Source organism: Sphaerodactylus townsendi, linkage group LG07 (genome assembly GCF_021028975.2).
Source record: "Sphaerodactylus townsendi isolate TG3544 linkage group LG07, MPM_Stown_v2.3, whole genome shotgun sequence".
Lineage (NCBI taxonomy): Eukaryota > Metazoa > Chordata > Lepidosauria > Squamata > Sphaerodactylidae > Sphaerodactylus > Sphaerodactylus townsendi.
Window position 1 is genome coordinate 17,321,034 of NC_059431.1, and position 18,655 is coordinate 17,339,688.

The following is an 18,655-nucleotide window of genomic DNA, read 5'->3' on the forward strand; positions in this document are numbered from 1 at the left end:
TACTTTGGATTTCAAGTAAATTAAATGAACTAATTAGCCTTTTTTTTCAAAAGGGCATTTCAGGTAACTGGTTGGTTCCTGTCTTCCATCTAAATACTAGGAAGAACTTTCTGACTGTCGGGCTGTTCAACAGTGGAATTCACTGCCTTAGAGTGGTAGAGTCTCCTTCTTTGGAGGTTTTTAAAGAGAGGCTGGATGGCCATCTGTCAGGATTGTGTTCTGGAGAAAATGGCTGCTTTGGAGGGTAGACATCAAGACATTAGAGCCTGCTGAGATTCCTCCCCAAATCCACCCCAACTCTCCAGGAATTTTTCAACCCAGTAGTGACAACCGTCTGCCAATATGAGTGAGTGATCTCTCAAGAGATGGAAAATGGCTATCTGCTCATTTGCCATGAGGCAAAATTTGAGGTCCATGGTGTGGAAGCAATACTTGGCAGTCAGTAGCAGAATTTTTTTCTTTTTGCGTTTGATCACTGGTTAATAGGGTTGCCAGGTCTGGGTTAAGAAATTCTTGGACATTTTGGGGTGGGGGGCTGGTGAGGGTGGGGTTTGGGGAGAGCCTTCAGTGGGGTACAATCAGAGGTGGGATCCAGCAGGTTCTCACAGGTTCCCGAGAGTAGGTTACTAATTATTTGTGTGTGCCGAGAGCGGGTTACTAATTGGTGATTTTGCCACGTGATTTTTGCCTTAGTTACGCCCCTTCTCCTCCTCAGCAGTAGCGCGCAGAACTTGAAGCAGTCTAGCAGGAGGTGCACCGGCGTGCATGGCAGCCTGCACCTGCGTGCATTCGTTTCCCGCCCAAGGACCAGCGCAGCAGCTGCGTCCTTGCCACAGCCCCGCCCAGGAATGCTCGGCCACGCCCCCGTCTTGCCTGGCCCAGCCCCATTGGTGCTATGCCACATTTTGAATCCCACCACCATGGGAACCTGTTACTAAAATTTTTGGATCCCACCACTGGGTACAATGTCATGAAGTCCACCTTCCAAACATGGCCAGTTTCTCCAGAGTAGGGGTCTGCAACCTGCAGCTTTCCAGACTGCTATTCCCATCAGCCCCTGCCAGCATGGCCATGAACATCTGGACAGCTGCAGGTTGCAGACTCGTTTTCTAGAAAGTTGTAGGAGAGACCTTTGGCGATAATTCCCATCAGCCCATTGGCCATGCTGGCAGGGGCTGATGGGAATTGTAGTCCATAACATCTGGAGTGCCAAAGGTTCACCACCACTGCTCTAGAGGAACTGATCTCTCTAGTCTGGAGATCAGCTGTAATTCTAGGCCTCCAGCCACCATCTGAGAGTTTGCAACTTTTACCAGTTAGGGTAGTAAACTGATAATAATCTAACTGTTGTCATCAATGATTCATAAGGAGAAAAGGAGTAAATAACTCACAAATTTGTGTGTGAGAGAGAGAAAGAGAGAGATTTGTGAAGAGGCAGCACAGAGAATTTCCAAATAGATTTTAAAAATGCCTTTCTTTTCCAATTGAAATCTGAAATGTTGAGCTAGCTGTTAGCAGAGGTTAACAGAGGGCTTTTGGGATTTTGTATCCTTTCTGGCTGCATATATTTCGTACTTCTTACGGGACCAGAACAGTTTCCATCTAAAATATTCAGGTGGAATACAGCAGCGAGGAGCTCTCCACGAGAGGAAACAGCTCCCAATGGCTTATTCACAAATGGTGTGGATATGTTTTCAGCAAAGTTTTTCATCAGGGCTGAATCCTAGTGGAGAGCTACTCTGCCTCGGAGTGCGGTGGAGTCTTGATTGTTGGAGGTTTTTAAGCAGAGGCTGGGTGGCCATCTGTCAGGAGTGCTTTGATTGTGTGTTCCTGGATGGCAGAAGGTTGGACTTGATGGCTCTTGTGGTCTCTTCCAACTCTATAATTCTATGGTTCTGTGTTTCAGATTTTCCTGTGTTAACCATTGAGAGTACCTGCACATTTTTTTTTAAAAAAAGACTCAATTATGCTTTTAAAAAAAAAAGACCAAGCGTCCTAGAATCTGGCTGTCTTAACTGCATAAATGTGAATTTATTTTTATTCATTGCTTTTTTATCCTGTCCTCAGTCAAAGAAGCCAGTGCCTGGGTCTTCTCTCCTCCATTTTGCCCTCGCAACAGCCCCCGTAAGGTTCATTTCACCTGAAAGAGTAACTGACCAGTGTTTTTTTCCCAGTGTGTTTTGTGACAAATGGGCCTAGTCTAACACTCTGCCTCCCTAATCCTGACTCTGACTGCTTAGTGTGTCTGTTTCTTCAGGAGACTGTATTCTAAACAGTTTCTCTTCAGTTATGGTGACTTCTGGTTTGCAGCTGGGAAGACGTAGGCAAACTCTATGCTGGGGATAATTAGGAAAGGAATTGATAATAAAACTGCAAAGATTGCCATGCCCTTATATAAGGCAGTGGTGCGACCACACTTGGAGTACTGTGTCCAGTTCTGGTCACCACATCTCAAAAAGGATATCAAAGAGATGGAAAAAGTGCAGAGAAGGGCAACGAGGATGATTGAGGGATTGGAGCACCTTCCTTATGAGGAGAGGCTGCAGCGTTTGGGACTCTTTAGTTTGGAGAGGAGACGTCTGAGGGGGGATATGATTGAAGTCTATAAAATTATGCATGGGGTAGAAAATGTTGACAGAGAGACATTTTTCTCTCTTTCTCACAATACTAGAACCAGGGGGCATTCATTGAAAATGCTGGGGGGAAGAATTAGGACTAATAAAAGGAAACGCTTCTTCACGCAACGTGTCATTGGTGTTTGGAATATGCTGCCACAGGAGGTGGTGATGGCCAATAACCTGGATAGCTTCAAAAAGTCGATTTATGGCTACCAATCTTGATCCTCCTTGATCTCAGATTGCAAATGCCTTAACAGTCCAGGTGCTCGGGAGCAACAGCCGCAGAAGGCCATTGCTTTCACATCCTGCATGTGAGCTCCCAAAGGCACCTGGTGGGCCACTGCGAGTAGCAGAGTGCTTGACTAGATGGACTCTGGTCTGATCCAGCAGGCTAGTTCTTATGTTCTTATGTTCTTAATGCTAAACTGTGTTCAGATAGACCAAGCAACATTTGCTTCATGGCTGGAACAAGCCTGAAATCCTCAGGATTCCTTTTCTCCTTCACTCTTATGAGTGAACTTCCTAGTTTAGGATGCCTTTGGCCACCATTTGTAGGGTGAGACTTAAATTTGAGCACCTCAACAAATTTAGTGTGACATCTGAATCCGGAGCCTTGAGCAAACTGAGGTTTGGTTCATGCCACCAATTGGGACCATAATCCATGAGTTTAATCCTGGTTGGTTGATTGATTTATGAAGATGCTGTGGCTTAGAATTCTGGTTTTTGGATAAGAAATAAACCCCAGTTTGCTGAAGCGAGAGCCAGAATGGTGTAGTTTGTTGTTGAACTGAAATCTGGGAAACCTGGGTTCAACTCCCCACTTGGCCTGAAGTATCTCACTGGTTGACTTTGGACTGATCACTTTCTCAGTCTAAAGTTCCTCAGATGGTTGTTGTGAGGATAAGGTGGTGTAGCAATAACCATGTAACTTTTGGGGAAAGTTTTGATAAAACTGTACTGGATTTAGTAAAAATTACTACTACATTTTCAGTGTTATAAAGTTTAACTTCCTATCCAAACATGCTGGCAGTCTTACCTTTTGTGACTCTGTGAGTCACAACGCTTCCTTTTGTTTACTATGGAATTTGTTTTCTGTCTTCAACGTCTGTTCCTACCTACCCAAAGGCAAAAATTAAAGAGGCATGTGCTATGGTAGAAAAGGGGGCAGCAGTTTACAATTCTTTCTCATGTTTTGGACAATTTTTCATATAGAAAACAAAGATACTAATTCTTTTAAATTCCATAAATATGGCAAGTAGGGCAGTTTTATACGCTAATTTATAAACGATCCTTTTTATATTATTTACAGCCCAATCAAGGGGGGAGGGGGGGGCAAATCCATCATGGAATCAGCACAGGGCGGCATTGACACGAGTGACCTTGCTGGCGTAAAGGACAAATACGCCAAGTGGGCAAATACGTGGACAGCGTCCATCAGGTGCAAAATCTCATGCTGTTGGGGCTGAGGGTGGTCCATGGGCATTCCCAGAGGGACAACAAATTGTAGCTGACTTCCTAAGGACTCTCAGTCTGGGAAAGCTCCCCCTCCCCATGTCAGTTTTTCTATGTTTTCGCCCTTTCTGCACTGTGCGGGAGCCCTTTGGTGGAGAGGGTATGCCCCTGTGACACCATCCTTGGCTTCCACGAACTCCCCCTCCCCTCTCGATTGGGCTGTCCATCAGTAAAAGCAGTTTAGGTTTAGGCTTTCACAGCCGGAATCACTGAGGTGTTGTGGGGTTTCCAGGCTGTATGGCTGTATTCCAGTAGCATTTTCTCCTGACGTTTCATCTGCTTCTGTGGCTAGCATTCTCCGAAGATGCCAGCCACAGATGCAGGCGAAACGTCAGGAGAAAATGCAACTGAAACACGGCCATACAGTCCGGAAACCCCACAACACCCCATTTCTTTGGTTTGTTTGTTTGGGGGGAAATGGGAGGGGGACTTTTTTCTCATGGCTTCAAAATCTCCAGAAATTTTGCATCTCCAGTCGTGATGCATTTGTAGCTATCTTGAAGGGTTCCAAATGACTGAATTGTCAAACTTAACATGACATCTTAGAATAAGAGTGCAAAACTAAATCTTTGCACCAGCGCTTCTGCATTTCATTGTTAATGAAGTTTTACATGGCACAAAGTCCGATCAAATCTCCCTTTCCCCCCTCTCTCTAATGTTCCGTTTAGGTTCTACATGGTCAGCTATTACGAGCGGAGTCACCGAATCGCAGTTGGATCCCGCTTAGGTTCAGTGGCCCTCTACGACATCCGGACTGGAAAATGTCAGGTAAATAAATCATTGTGATCTCATCTCTGTAAACTGCCGAAGTTATTGAAAGGAAAGCAACAAGCTCTCGCACGGGTTGACATGTCGAGTCTCTGCAACGTTATGGATAATGCTAAGGGGGATCAATAGTTTAATGAAGGGCTCAATGTATATAGAGTCTTACTGTTTTCATTTGCTGCAACTGAGTGGTGAGCACAGATGGGTTAATAATAGCTGTCCAAAAAAAAAAGAAGAAGCTGTAACTGTTCGCTGACTACCTTGGACATCCAGCCTGTTTCAGTGTTGGGTTTAAGTTTCTGCCAATTTGTGCATTTTTAGCAAGACTATTTTAGCCAGGTCTTTTTAAAAGATGCATGTACAAGCCCACGTCGCCTTTTCAGTACTCCAGGGTTTGTCATGCAAGTACAGTAAATAAAAAGTACAGTAGATTAAGAAAAACTGCTAATCACCACCAGTTGAAGTAAGCTGCAGTCTGAAACGCAGCTATTAGGAGTGAGCCTTGCTGAACTCTGTGAAACTTACTCTTGAGTGAGCATGCTGAAGCAGGGGCGTACCGCCCAGGTGGACATATGGGGTCAAATGTTGTGCACCGCCCGGAGCCCCTCGGGGATGGGGCGGTATAAAAATCTAACTAACTAATAAATAAATAAATAAATGTCCCCAGGCTGCGGTCATTTAGTCATCGCCTCCCACACCCCTCCTCCCCCCCCCCCCCGGGGTCCATAGACCTGTTCCATAGACCTGGACTTCAAGACCTGGTGCAAATAGACCTGGACTTCAAGACCTGGTGCAAAAAATTTTTGGTCATATTGGGGGAGGGTGGCTGCCCATACAGGGGAGTGGGGCTCCGATTTTGCACCAGGCTACATTTTCCCTAGATATACCTCTGCGCTGAAGATCATTCTGTAAATTTTTAGTGTGTAGACACATTAACCCCTGCCCTGGAAAGCCCGGGGCAGCCTGATTTCATTGGGTATCAAAATTTAAGCAGAGTTGGCCCTGGTTAGTACTTGAATGAGAGACCATCCAAAAGGCCGGCAGTGGTAAACCACTTCTGTTCATCTCCTGCCTGGATAGCCCTTCAGGGTCATTATAAGTCAGCTGCAACTTGAAGTTGCCTCTCACCACCAGTCAAGCTAGCAGCGCAGTCCTAAACAGAGTTAGAAACATTGCAGTCCACAGCAGACAGTGAGCTGATTTGATACTTGTGGCTATGTAGAGTTGGCAAGCCTTCCTGCCTTTTCACTGTCTAAAGATGGCTTTTCAGAATTTTCTATGCCAATAAAGGCTTTGTTTGCTATTTCAGAATTCCTGTAGGATGTAGGATCCTCCTTGATCTGAGATTGCAAATGCCTTAGCAGACCAGGTGCTCAGGAGAAGCAGCAGCAGCAGAAGGCCATTGCTTTCACATCCAGCATGTGAGCTCCCAAACGCACCTGGTGGGCCACTGCGAGTAGCAGAGTGCTGGACTAGATGGACTCTGGTCTGATCCAGCAGCCTCTTTCTTATGTTCCTCCAAATACATTGCCAAGCCAGCAGCCTCCCTTACTTTATTACCACATTCCCAAAACTAAAAAATAACAGTAGTTCCCCATGCAGGCCCTGGATCATTACTGACCTATGGGGTGAAGACATTTCACAGTGTTTACTAGGCAGACTGTGTTCATGGGGTGGTTTGCCATTGCTTTCCCCAGTTGTCTACGCTTTAACCCCAGCCAGCTGGATACTAATTGTATTGACCTCGGAAGGATGGAAGGCTGAGTCAACCTTGAGCCTTCAACCTGAAGCTGACTTTATTGGGATCGAACCTCAGTCTTGAGCAGAGCTTGGACAATAGTGCTGCCGCTTTTGATGGGGCTCCCCCACCCAAACCTAAGGGGAGCTCATAATTCAACTGTGTTTTTTCCCCAGGATTCCTGCCGACACAAAGTTGCTCACATTTCTAGCAAGACAGGGGAGGTGGATCTAGTTGGACTTGATTGACTTGAAGTTGAGTCTGAGGAGACAAGGCAGATAAAAATGCTCGAAACGAATAATTGTGGTTTAAATGTAGTTTGGTGATCCAGATTTTGGTAGGCCTGTGATTTAAATTTCTGGTCACAAATAATTTCGTTTTCTGAAGAAGAGCTGTAATTGCGCATCGAAGACTCCTCTGGCACATTTTTAGAGTACTCACTTCTTAAGAACATAAGAACATAAGAACAAGCCAGCTGGATCAGACCAGAGTCCATCTAGTCCAGCATTCTGCTACCCGCAGTGGCCCACCAGGTGCTCCCCCCAGGTGGGAGCTCACATGCAGGATGTGAGAGCAATGGCCTTCTGCAGCTTTTGCTCCCGAGCACCTGGACTGTTAAGGCATTCTTGAAGTCCTTCCCTCTTTGTCTTCTCTTCCTTCCTCACTTACTCTAGGACTTGTCCTGGCACGAAATAAGATGTAGCTTTTCATTTAGATATAAGAGATATACGAGAGAATTGTCCCATCTGTTTACTCGTTTAAGAGGACGGCCTAGCCATGATTTCTCTTCCATTCTGTTAGGTTAAGCAAACAGTTTTTATCAAGGGATGAAATCTCTGTGTTGTCGCTTTCACAGCCGGCCGTTGTGGGCTTTCTGGGCTGTGTGGCCACGGTCTGAGGTGAACGTTTCACCCAAAGATCCACAGGCAAAACGTAAGGAGCTAAAACCACCAGACCACTGCCGAGAAAAGCCACAACAGCCGGATGAAATCTCTGCGTTCTTCTGTCACCGCTACGGATTAATTTTTCATTTTTTGAAATGTGTTGAAGGGTGTAAAAAGAATCTTTGCACATTTTCACTTGCGCTTTTTTTTAAAAGCAGCACGATAAATGTTCAGTATTTGAACATGCTTGTATCCTAGATTCTCCCCCATACGCCCGCCACTACGGCAGTTTGCTTGCTAACATGTCTGCAGGGCAAGCACTCTGATTTCGTTACCACCGGTTCCAGAAAGTGTGCCCCCCACATTATGGATTCCAAAATGTGCTTTTAAAAATGTGTCTGTCTGTGAGTCTAAAGCAGCTAACAAAGGTCAGGGGTGTTGATGGACAGGCTGGGTAAATGCTTACAGCTAGATATCTGTATGAATGGTTGGATCTGCCATGAAGATCTTCCCTCTGGCTAGCTTTGCCCTTGGTTCAGTGGATGTGCTGGAGTATCTTACCTTCCTGAAATTTTTTTGCCCTCTTTCTCCCACATCTTTTCAGGATGTGTTCTGTGAGCAGACACTCGGCTGATGGGGAAAAGCAAACCCATCAGCTTCCAGAAGAGCTTTTTACCCGTGTTTGCTTAGTTTTTACTGTGTGTTGTGATGCCACCTTTCAATCGGCACAGTGAAATCCAGATATTGTAATTTATGTGAAAAAGCCCATTAGCCTATTTGGTTGGGACTCGTGATGGTCCTGAGAAAGGGAGTTTTCCAAATTGTAGTCCCCAGAGGCATAGCAAGGGGGGGAAACACCCGGTGCAGTGGTGTGTCCTCCGCCCCCGTCCTGCCCCGGAACGCCGACACCATGGAATGCCCCCGGAATGCCCCCACCACACCCCCACAGGGGTGCGCGCCCGGTGCGTCCCCCCCTCTTTCCCCTTGGAGCTACGCCTCCTCTTTCTCTCTTTTCCCTCTTCCCCTCTGTTTTCTTTCCTTTTTTACTCTTTCCGTTTCTTTCCCTTTTTCTCTCTTTTCCCTCTTTCCTGGTTTCTTTCCCTCTTTCTCTTTCCCTCACTTTCCCTCTTTCTCTCTTTTCCCTCTTTCCTTGTTTCTTTCCCTCGCTTTCTTTTCCTCTTTCTCTCTTTTCCCTCTTCCCCTCTGTTTTCTTTCCCTCTTTCTCTTTCTGTTTCTTTCCCTTTTTCTCTCTTATCCCTCTTTCCTGGTTTCTTTCCCTCTTTCTCTTTCCCTCACTTTCCCTCTTTCTCTCTTTTCCCTCGTTCCCTGTTTCTTTCCCTCGCTCTCTTTTCCTCTTTCTTTTCCCTCTTCCCCTCTGTTTTATTTCCCTCTTTCTCTTTCTGTTTCTTTCCCCTTTTCTCTCTTATCCTTCTTTCCTGGTTTCTTTCCCTCTTTCTCTTTCCCTCTCTTTCTTTTCCTCTTTTCCCTCTTTTTCTCTGTTTTCTTTCCCTCTTTCTATTTTTCCCTGTTTCTTTCTCTCTTTCCCTTTCCTTTTCTCTTTCCCTCCTTTCCTTCCTTCCAGTTAACACAACTAGGGTGGCTTGGCACTCCCCCTCCCTGCCCCAACCCCACTGTGTTGGGGCAGCAGAGTTAGGGGGGTGGGCACAATTTCAGTGCTTGCCTCAGGCACCATTTTCTGTAGCTGCTCCCCTCCCTTTATGCTCTCGTTGTAAGTTTCTGAGAGGCATTCACCCAGCCTGCATTCAAAGTGGAACGCTGGGCTGGAGGAGCCCTTGGGTCTGGCCTAGCCAAGCACTTTGTAACTATTAAAAATAGCTGTGCCAAGGTTATGTGAACAAATTGGTGCTGGGAACTTACTCCATCTTTGCACTTAAGGGTGTGGAGGGTACACCTACAGCATACTGTAGTGATTAAGAGAGTCAACTCAGATCTGGAGAACTGGGTATAATTCCCCAGTCCTTCACAGGGAGCCTAGTGGGTGACCCTGAGCTAATCATAGTTTTCTCAGAGCTCTCTCAACCACACTTACCTCACAAGGTACCTATTGTGGGGAGGAGGGAAGGCAATTAAACTGCTTTGACCCTCCTCCTTTGCCCTTCTGGTGCTGGAAATGTTGGTCTTGCTGTGAAATAACTGCTTCCTCCAACCTGAGGGCAAGACTAGGCCCTTCCTGTAGATCGGGCTTCAAGAAGGAGTTCCAATTGATAAATGAATTCAGTGTGTTTGTAATTCATTATTTAGTAAGTTGGCGATTACAGGAGCTTGTTGCGCTAACTAGTCCGCTACTTCTGTTCAGAAATGTGCACTAAGGTTCGCGTACTTGCAGCGTCTCCTGAAACTCGGTTTCTGTGTACTGTCTCAATGTCTGCCAGCAGCCAGAGCAACTTTAGTGTTCCTGCGGAGTTTGGCAAAAGAAATTTGTGTTCTACAAGGAGCAGCAGTGGCGTAGGAGGTTAAGAGCTCGTGTATCTAATCTGGAGGAACCAGGTTTGATTCCCAGCTCTGCCGCCTGAGCTGTGGAGGCTTATCTGGGGAATTCAGATTAGCCTGTACACTCCCACACACGCCAGCTGGGTGACCTTGGGCTAGTCACAGTTCTTCTGAGCTCTCTCAGCCCCACCTTCGTCACAGGGTGTTTGTTGTGAGGGGGGAAGGGCAAGGAGACTGTAAACCCCTTTGAGTCTCCTGCAGGAGAGAAAGGAGGGATATAAATCCAAACTCTTCTACTCTTCTTCTAATGGAACCAGTGTATTTAGGAAAGGGGTGTGTGCATGTGTAGTGAACTTGCATTTCCTTAAAGGAAAATAAGGGTAAGAATTGACAGGCACAATTGTGGGGGCTGGGGGATATGTCTTTTTTTGTTTGTTTTCAGCCTTGTATAAACACATTCCTTGTGTTTTCTTCCACTTCAGTAAGCTCACTTGCCCTGTTGTGATTCCTACGCCTTCCCTATAATTTTCCTTAAATTGCAGTGTACACGCGGGTGGTAGTAGGGCTTTTTAAAATCCTAATTAGATATATGGGGTGAAATAAGCCAAACAAAGAGACACTTGGACAAAATGGCTCATTTCCTTCTATCGTATTTCCAGTTTTCTTTCTTCTGGCCTGCTGCTACTAAAGAGAAATACTTAATAAGCAGCCGGTCGCATGATTATCGCGACCTCCGAGGTCTCTCTTTTAATTTCTGCAGTTTTAATTTGGGGTCTGTTTGACCTCCCCACTCGATTCGTAAAGTACACTTTTTGCTTGGGCGGTAATTGGTGCATGTTTTCAAAAGGCAAGCAGGAAAGTTACAGTGCTCGGGTCATAGTCACAGAAATGCTTAATAATTATGTATCTGTTGAAAGTGTTTGAATTGCTTCTCGTACTTTTCCAATTTAGGGCAGACACATATTTCAAAAGCTATTGAACTGATCTTCGAAACCTCGCACATCAGGACTCATGCAGATTATTTCACCTCTCCTGACTTTACATTTGCCCTCCCTTGGAGGGCAGGGAACCAGCCAAGGTAGACTGCAGGGACGGCGTGGACTGCATCACATACGACCCCTCGAAAAACTTGTACCGGCTTTATTACAGTGTCACTTGCCCCCAAACTCAGCCCGCAGCAGACAGGTGAATCAGAGAACATCCCCGGTTAAACTTGAATTGCTGAAAGCTCAGCATTTCATTGTTGGCAGCCCAGATCAGTTTGACCCGAGTTGTAATGGCGGATGTGGAAAATTCTAGTTGCGCCTTCCTAAATGGCCCATTTGAAATTCCACTCCTTCATATTTTATGCTGATTGTTATCCCCGGTGCTGAGGAGCGTGACTTGCTTGGAATATAAATTATTCTTTGGTTTGAGTCCAGACAGCTTCTTTATTCCATCTCACTCATTTCTCTCCTTATTGTAGACCTCAATTGTCATGACTTTTATTAATGTTTCCATGATGAATACATGTAGTTGCCTTAGACCAGGGGTCTGCAACCTGTGGCTCTCCAGATGTTCATGGACTACAATTCCCATCAGCCCCTGCCAGCATGGCCAATGACTGAATTAGGCACCATTGGTTCACCAATGTCAGTATTGCCTACTCAGTCTGGCAGCCTCTTTCCAGAGTCTCAGCTAAAGGCAACGGTGGGATCCAAAAATGTTAATAACAGGTTCCGATGGTGGTGGGAGTCAAACAGTGGCGCCATCGCACACACGCACCTCCAGTCCCTATTGGGCAGGGAGGTTGCTTTAGTAACCCCTTCTCGGCACTCAGAAAAAATGAGTAATCACTTCTAGAGAAGTGGTGAGAACTGGTTGGATCCCACCTCTGGCTGAAGGTCTTTCTTGTCACTTACTACCGGATCCTTTTAACTGGAAATGCTGGGGATTGAACCTGGGGCTTTCTACACGCCGAGAAGATTCTCTAATGCTGAGCCACAGCCCCTCTGATGATCCCCAGCATAGTCTTTTTGGGTGGTCAAAGGGGACCCCTGATTCTGTTTTTTACCAAAAGAGAAACTGAACATAAGAACACGCCAGCTGGATCAGACCAGAGTCCATCTAGTCCAGCACTCTGCTACTCGCAGTGGCTCACCAGGTGCCTTTGAGAGCTCACCTGCAGGATGTAAAAGCAATGGCCTTCTGCTGTTGCTTCTCCTGAGCACCTGGTCTGCTAAGGCATTTGCAAACTCAGATCAAGGAGGATCAAGATTGGTAGCCATAGATCGACTTCTCCTCCATAAATCTGTCCAAGCCCTTTTTAAAGCTATCCAGGTTAGTGGCCATCACCACCTCCTGTGGCAGCATATTCCAAACACCAATCACACGTTGTGTGAAGAACTGTTTCCTTTTATTAGTCCTAATTCTTCCCCCCAGCATTTTCAATGAATGGTCAGATCCAACCCATTATCTCTTGGTTCCTCAAACTGCCTGCTGAGCATTCTTAAGAAAACAGGGGCTACCATGAAATGACTACAAAAATCACCTATAGACGAAAATGCCATCTTGTATCTTAACCACGCTTCTCGTGAAACAGTGGTGCATTTCTGCTACCAAAGAGCCTCTTACATGGGAAGAAGGCCTTTGCTCTAGAGGAGGGGCCCCCAACATGGTTTCCATGAGCCCCATGGCTCCCACTGACACAACAACAACAACAAGCCTTTATTGGCATACAAAACAGGACAAAAGTAAAATAAGATTAAAAAACACAGTTAAAATTACTAATTTCCAGTATAAAATTTGCAACCGTCTCGCAAAAGAGCACATCAGAGCTGTTCAGGAGGTTGGGTATCTTGTAACACTCTTGCCACTGAGAACATTGCAAGAAAATAGAATTCATATATTTCATGCGTATCTTATCATATTTAGGGCATACAAACAGAGAATGGTCAAGTGTTTCAACTGTAACCAGATCACAAGAACAAACCCTTTTAGAACGTTCTATATTCTTAAATCTCCCCTCCAGGACAGCTGATGGCAGCACATTACATCTTCTCCTACTGACACCTTTTCTGGTACCCACCAAGCGGTTTTTAGAAAGTGGGTGGGGTCAGGAAGGGTTTTTGCCCAGCAAGGCTTCTGATTGGCTGCTGTACAGATTTTTTTTAAACATTGCTTTGGTAGTAACTGCCTCCGCAGCACAGGATCCGCACTGTGTTATTGATGTTAATCAGACACAATAATATTGTGGCTTGCTCCTCCTTCTCCAGCAGCAGCCATTTTGTGGCAGCCATTTTGTTGCTTTGCCCACCCTGCCACCTCAGAATTTCAGATGTGCCCACAGGCTCAAAACAGTTGGGGACCCCAGCTCTAGAGGAATAGTTGACTGACATGACAGGAGACTGCTTGTTCTTGCAGTTTTATATTGAACACCCACCCTTGATTGCCGTTCATAAGTTTTCCCCCTTCAGATTTATGGCCGACAAGATGAAAACGCGATCTTTTGCATCTTATTAAGAACAGCGCCCATGTCTGTCGTGTCTAAACTAAACCACCAGCAGCCCGAGGACTCAATCTGGCCTCCAAGGGCTAACCCATCTGGCCATACTGTGCTCCTGAGCTCCTTCATCTGCACTCTGAAGAGCAACATATGCTTTGCCGAGCCCTTCCCTTGTTATAGACCTCAGCAGGCCACTGTGATTTGGTCCACATATGCAGCAGATGCAGTGGAAGTAATTGCATCGCTCCTGACTGCAGATGTGCTCGGAAGGGAGGAAATCGGGTTCATTTTTTGTCAACACGACTCTCCATCTAGACACCTACCACAACCACAACATCTCTAAAAGTAGTGAACTGACTCCGAAGGGAACAGGCTCAAAATGTTCTCCATGTTCTAATGTTTTAGTTAACAGGGGTTACTTTCGATTGGGGAGAATCTGGACATTTTTAAAGTCTGGAAAAGGTTATGCGAAGATAGTTTTACAGCAAAGCCGTGTTGGTCTGCAGGAGAACAGCTAGATCGGAGTCCAGGAGCGCCTTAGAAACAAAGTTTTCAGGGCATGAGATTTCAAGCGTCAAAGAGTAACAGCTTTGATTCGCAAAAGCTCATACCCCGGAAACCTTGTTGGCCTCAAAGCTGCTACTGGAATATGTTATTTTAAGCGGTCAGTGGCCTGTTTTTGTGGCTTACGTTTTTATGCCAGGCTGGATTTTTAAAATGTTGTATCTTAATCAACACCTGCTGACGTTTTGTTTCTTTCTTCTTTTTTTTTGTACGCCGTCTGCAGCAGATTCCTGGAGAGGCAGTGTACAATTTTTTAAAATAAATAAAAGAGCCATTCCCCAGCTGCAGCCTGAAGTGGCAGGTTCAGTACAGTGAAGAAAGGGAACGTGCACAGGAGCAAAGAAAAGAGGGGGTTTCACAGATGATGATGACGATGACGATGATGATGATGATGATGATGATGATGATGATGATGATGATGATGATGGAGGAGGAGGAGGAGGAGGAGGAGGAGTTTGGATTTATATCCCCCCTTTCTCTCCTGTAAGGAGACTAAAAGGGGCTTACAATCTCCTTGCCCTTTACCCCTCACAACAAACACCCTGTGAGGTAGGTGGGGCTGAGAGAGCTCCGAGAAGCTGTGACTAGCCCAAGGTCACCCAGCTGGCATGTGTGGGAGTGTACAGGCTAATCTGAATTCCCCAGATAAGCCTCCACAGCTCAAGCGGCAGAGCTGGGAATCAAACCCGGTTCCTCCAGATTAGATACACGAGCTCTTAACCTCCTACGCCACTGCTGCTCACTGCTGCTCACAGATGCTCTTAAACCTGTTGAATTCTCTTTGAGTTTGAGTACTCTTCTTCACGGGGCGTCTGAACCGCTGTCATTGGGACAGCTGCAGTGATTCTGCCAGGATTAACAGTTAAATTCGAATCCAGCAGAATCTTAAAGACCAACTTGCAGCCCAATACAGAGCGGGAGACAAATCCCCCTTTGAAGGTGGCATGGGCTTAACGCCAGCAGATTTGCCCTCCTTGGGGCACTTACCCTGGAAGAGGAGCAAATCCAGTGGTGCCCAGGGCTGCTGGGCCCTGGGACTCCTGTGCTGCCCCACACTGTGTCGGCCTGGTGGCGGCATTCCTAGTGTTGGAGCCAACATTGGTCGACTTCCACTTCCCTTTCAGCCCCCTTGCACTGGTGGAGATTTTCGTGTATCCTCGCTTTCCCCAACGGGAAAAAACTTTTTTCTTTAAACTTTTTGGACTTCCTGTGCGGCAGAAAAGGCCTTTGGAGGGTGGGGCGGAGGTTCCAGAGCAGCACCGTCCCCGCCTGCCCGACCACTCTGGATTGGGCTGTTGGTCTCTGAAACTGTTGTTGACCTCTAAGCAGAGATGGAGCGAGAGGGAACTGCACCCCCGGAACGCCTCGTCCTGCCCCCTGCCACGCCCCCGGAATGCCCTGGGAACTCCTCTGCAGGGGTGTACGCCTGGTGTGTCGTGCACCCCCTGCTCCCTTGGCGCTACGCCTCTGCCTCTAAGGTGCTACTGGAGTCGAATCTGGGTGACCTTGGGCTAGTCACAGCTTTTTGGAACTCTCTCAGCCCCACCCACCTCACAGGGTGTTTGTTGTGAGGGGGGAAGGGCAAGGAGATTGTAAGCCCCTTTTAGTCTCCTTACAGGAGAGAAAGGGGGGAGATATAAATCCAAACTCTTCCTCCTCTTCCTTAATATGGGCACCAGGATGGGAAAATGGAAGTGGATCTTGGATCTTAGACAGCTGTTAGAGATGTTCCTAACATTCCCCTTCCCACTGAGTTTTTGAAGAGGAACAGATGTCTGTAGCAGAAAGAAAGACCTTCTCCTGAAACGAAGTTCCACTCAATTTGGATGCAAACAATAATGGACAACAAAATCAATACATTAAACAACCAACTTTCATTCATTCATTCATTTACTGGATTTATACCCTGCCTTTCCCCTCCAATGGGGACCCAAAGTAGACTGTTTCACATAAAGATGTTAGTTCAGTCAGTAGAAAAAATTGTATGCTTTTGCATTAAAATATAGTCCCGGATGAATATGAGAATTATCATTCATTTTCATGCACAGCCTTTGTAAAAAAAACCATTATTTTGTACATTATTGAACATGGCAATTTTATACAAGGGCATTTATGCCAAAAAGGGATGGGGGAGGAGAGATAGGTAGGCACTAGGACTCAGGCGGAAGATTCTACACCAAAAGGGCATAGGAATAAACAATCTACTAACATTATTATGTGAAACAGAATGTAGTTTACAACATTCTCTTCGCCACTATTTTATCCACACAACAACCGTGTGAGGTAGGTTGGACTGAGAGTGTGTGATTGGCCCAAGGCCATCCTTCAAGCTTTCCACGGCAAGAGCGGAGAAATTTGAACCTCCCAGATCCTCACCAGACACTTTAACCACCACACAAAACTGGCTCAATAAGCAATCTTTGGAGCATTGTCCTTTTAAGAAAATCATAGAGACACCCTGCCCGAGCAGCAGCTTCCCTGAAGCCAAGCCTTGGAGCCTGTGGGGGAAAGGAAAAGATGAGTAAGTGATTTGTACATTGGGGAATTAAAACCCTGCAAAAATAATAGAGGCAGCACCCTCAGTACCTGTTGCTGGGCAACCACAGCAATATTGCCAGCCTTCAAGCTTTGCTTTCTGTAAATAAAGGAAGAAGGAGCAGGACTCATTCCAGGTCTGTTCAGCCTTTCTGGAAGGACTCATGGGGCCAGGCCTGCCAGCAACAACCAGATAACTTGATAGCATGCAGTTTTTGTGACTCACTCAGACCCCAGTTGTTTGCTATTTTCCAACAGTGGCCACTCCATGAAAGCCAGTGTTGTATAATTAGAGGTTCAGTGTAGTTAGAGGTTCAGGCTAGAATCTGGGATGCTAACTTTGAATCAGCACTCTGCTCTGGAAACTTATAGGGAGACAGTGGCATAGCTACCACGGGAAGTGGTGGGGACAAATGCCCCAGGCAGGCCCCCATTCAGTCATGTGGGGGCAGAAAATTGCCCCCACACTCTCCCCCTTCCCGCCTTGGCCGGGCCAGCGGGCTGAAGGAACGGATTAGCATGGCCACCGCAGTCACCACTCGGCCTGGCCCCACCAGGCCCAGTGGAGGCCGCAGCCGGGCACCCCTCGGCCCACCAGGCCCCGCCAGGCTGCCCAGAACCGCCGCCTGCTCAGGTAAGTGGGGCTGCGGGGGCACCATTTTTCCCCTGGCGCCATTTCCCTCCACTACACCTCTGCTGGGAGACCTTGGACAAGTTACACATTCTTATCCAAAGCTGTCTTGTAGATTTGTTGGGAGAGTAAAATGGAGGAGAGGAGAATTATGTGAGCAGCTTTGGGTCCCCGTTGTGTAGAATGGCAGGGTATAAATGAAGCAAATAAATAATAAATATAGCTGAAGATGGGAGGCAGATAAAATGTTGGTGGGCAGGAAGGAGAAATGGAAGCAGGGAAAGGTGAGGATATTGGGGTTGCCAGGAGATGGAAAGGAGAGAATAGTGTGGGAATGACAGAGGCAGAGCGCTCATGGGACATGTGGGGTCACATGTCTCCCGGCGCACGCCAGCTGGTCACGTGGGGCGGAGAATCGCCCCCCACACCCCTCCCCTCGACTCCACCCCACCAGGCTGCTTCTGTGGCCAGCAGAGCCTTCATTGGCTGAAGGAGCAGATTGGCTGAGCTGCCACCAGGCACCCCTCCCCCTTAGCAGGTGTTGCCCTGAGCACCATTCTCACCCACCCACCCCACGCCTCTGGGGATCGGGATAGAGGAGAAAGTAAAGTTCTCTCTGCAAGTCCTTCAGGTTCCCCATAATGCACCCAGGCCCCACCCAGCCCACCGGTGAGAAACAGACAGAGTTTTCCCAGGGAGAGCCTGCCAGGGGGAGGGAAAGATGGAAAGGTAAAGAGAAGGGAGGGGAGGGGAGTTGAAGGTAGGTTGCCTGTTAAATGGGAAGGAGAGAAGAACGCAAGAAACTGGAGATGCTGTGGGGGCAGAGGTGGGATCCAGCAGGTTCTCACAGGTTTCCAAGATTAGGTTACTAATTATTTGTGTGTGCCGAGAGGGGGTTACTAATTGGTGATTTTGCCAGGTGATTTTTGCCTTAGTTACGCCCCTCCTCCGCTCCTCAGCAGTAGCGTGCAGAACTTGAAGCAGTCTAGCAGGAGGTGCACCGGCGTGCGTGGCAGCCTGCACCTGTGTGCATTCGTTTCCCGCCCAAGGACCGGCGCAGTGGCTGCGTCCTTGCCACAGCCCTGCCCAGCAATGCCCCGCCCCCGGAATGCCCGGCCATGCCCCGTTGTGCCCCGCCCAGCCCCATTGGCGCTATGCCACTGTTTGAATCCCACCACCATCGGAACCTGTTACCAAAATTTTTGGATCCCACCACTGTGTGGGGGCTGTCGGGGAAGGGAAAGAGGAAACGCTGGGGGAGAGGAAGATAAGATACCTCTCTGCAACTCCCTGCGTTTCCCCCATTTGTCAAATTATCATCCCATTGTGAGACGTAGATTGGTCACAGCTCCCATTAACACTCAACACTTCTTATATGCTCAAGAGTCCTGGCATCCCTTTTCCGGTCAGTTTTTCACTTTCATTTCCTGTAAATCACATCTGCAAGTGAGCTGATTGTGTGTGTATATATGT

General features: G+C 47.0%; 1 protein-coding gene across 1 annotated transcript in view; it reads left to right on the forward strand.

The window, feature by feature from the left end:
- Positions 1-18,655, forward strand: part of LOC125436949 (WD repeat-containing protein 7-like) — a 232,635-nt gene that overhangs the window by 161,715 nt on the left and 52,265 nt on the right. Inside the window, exon 12 of the mRNA XM_048504332.1 lies at positions 4,799-4,898. Within this exon, the coding sequence (XP_048360289.1) occupies positions 4,799-4,898 (100 nt within the window). The remainder of the gene's footprint in view (positions 1-4,798; positions 4,899-18,655) is intronic.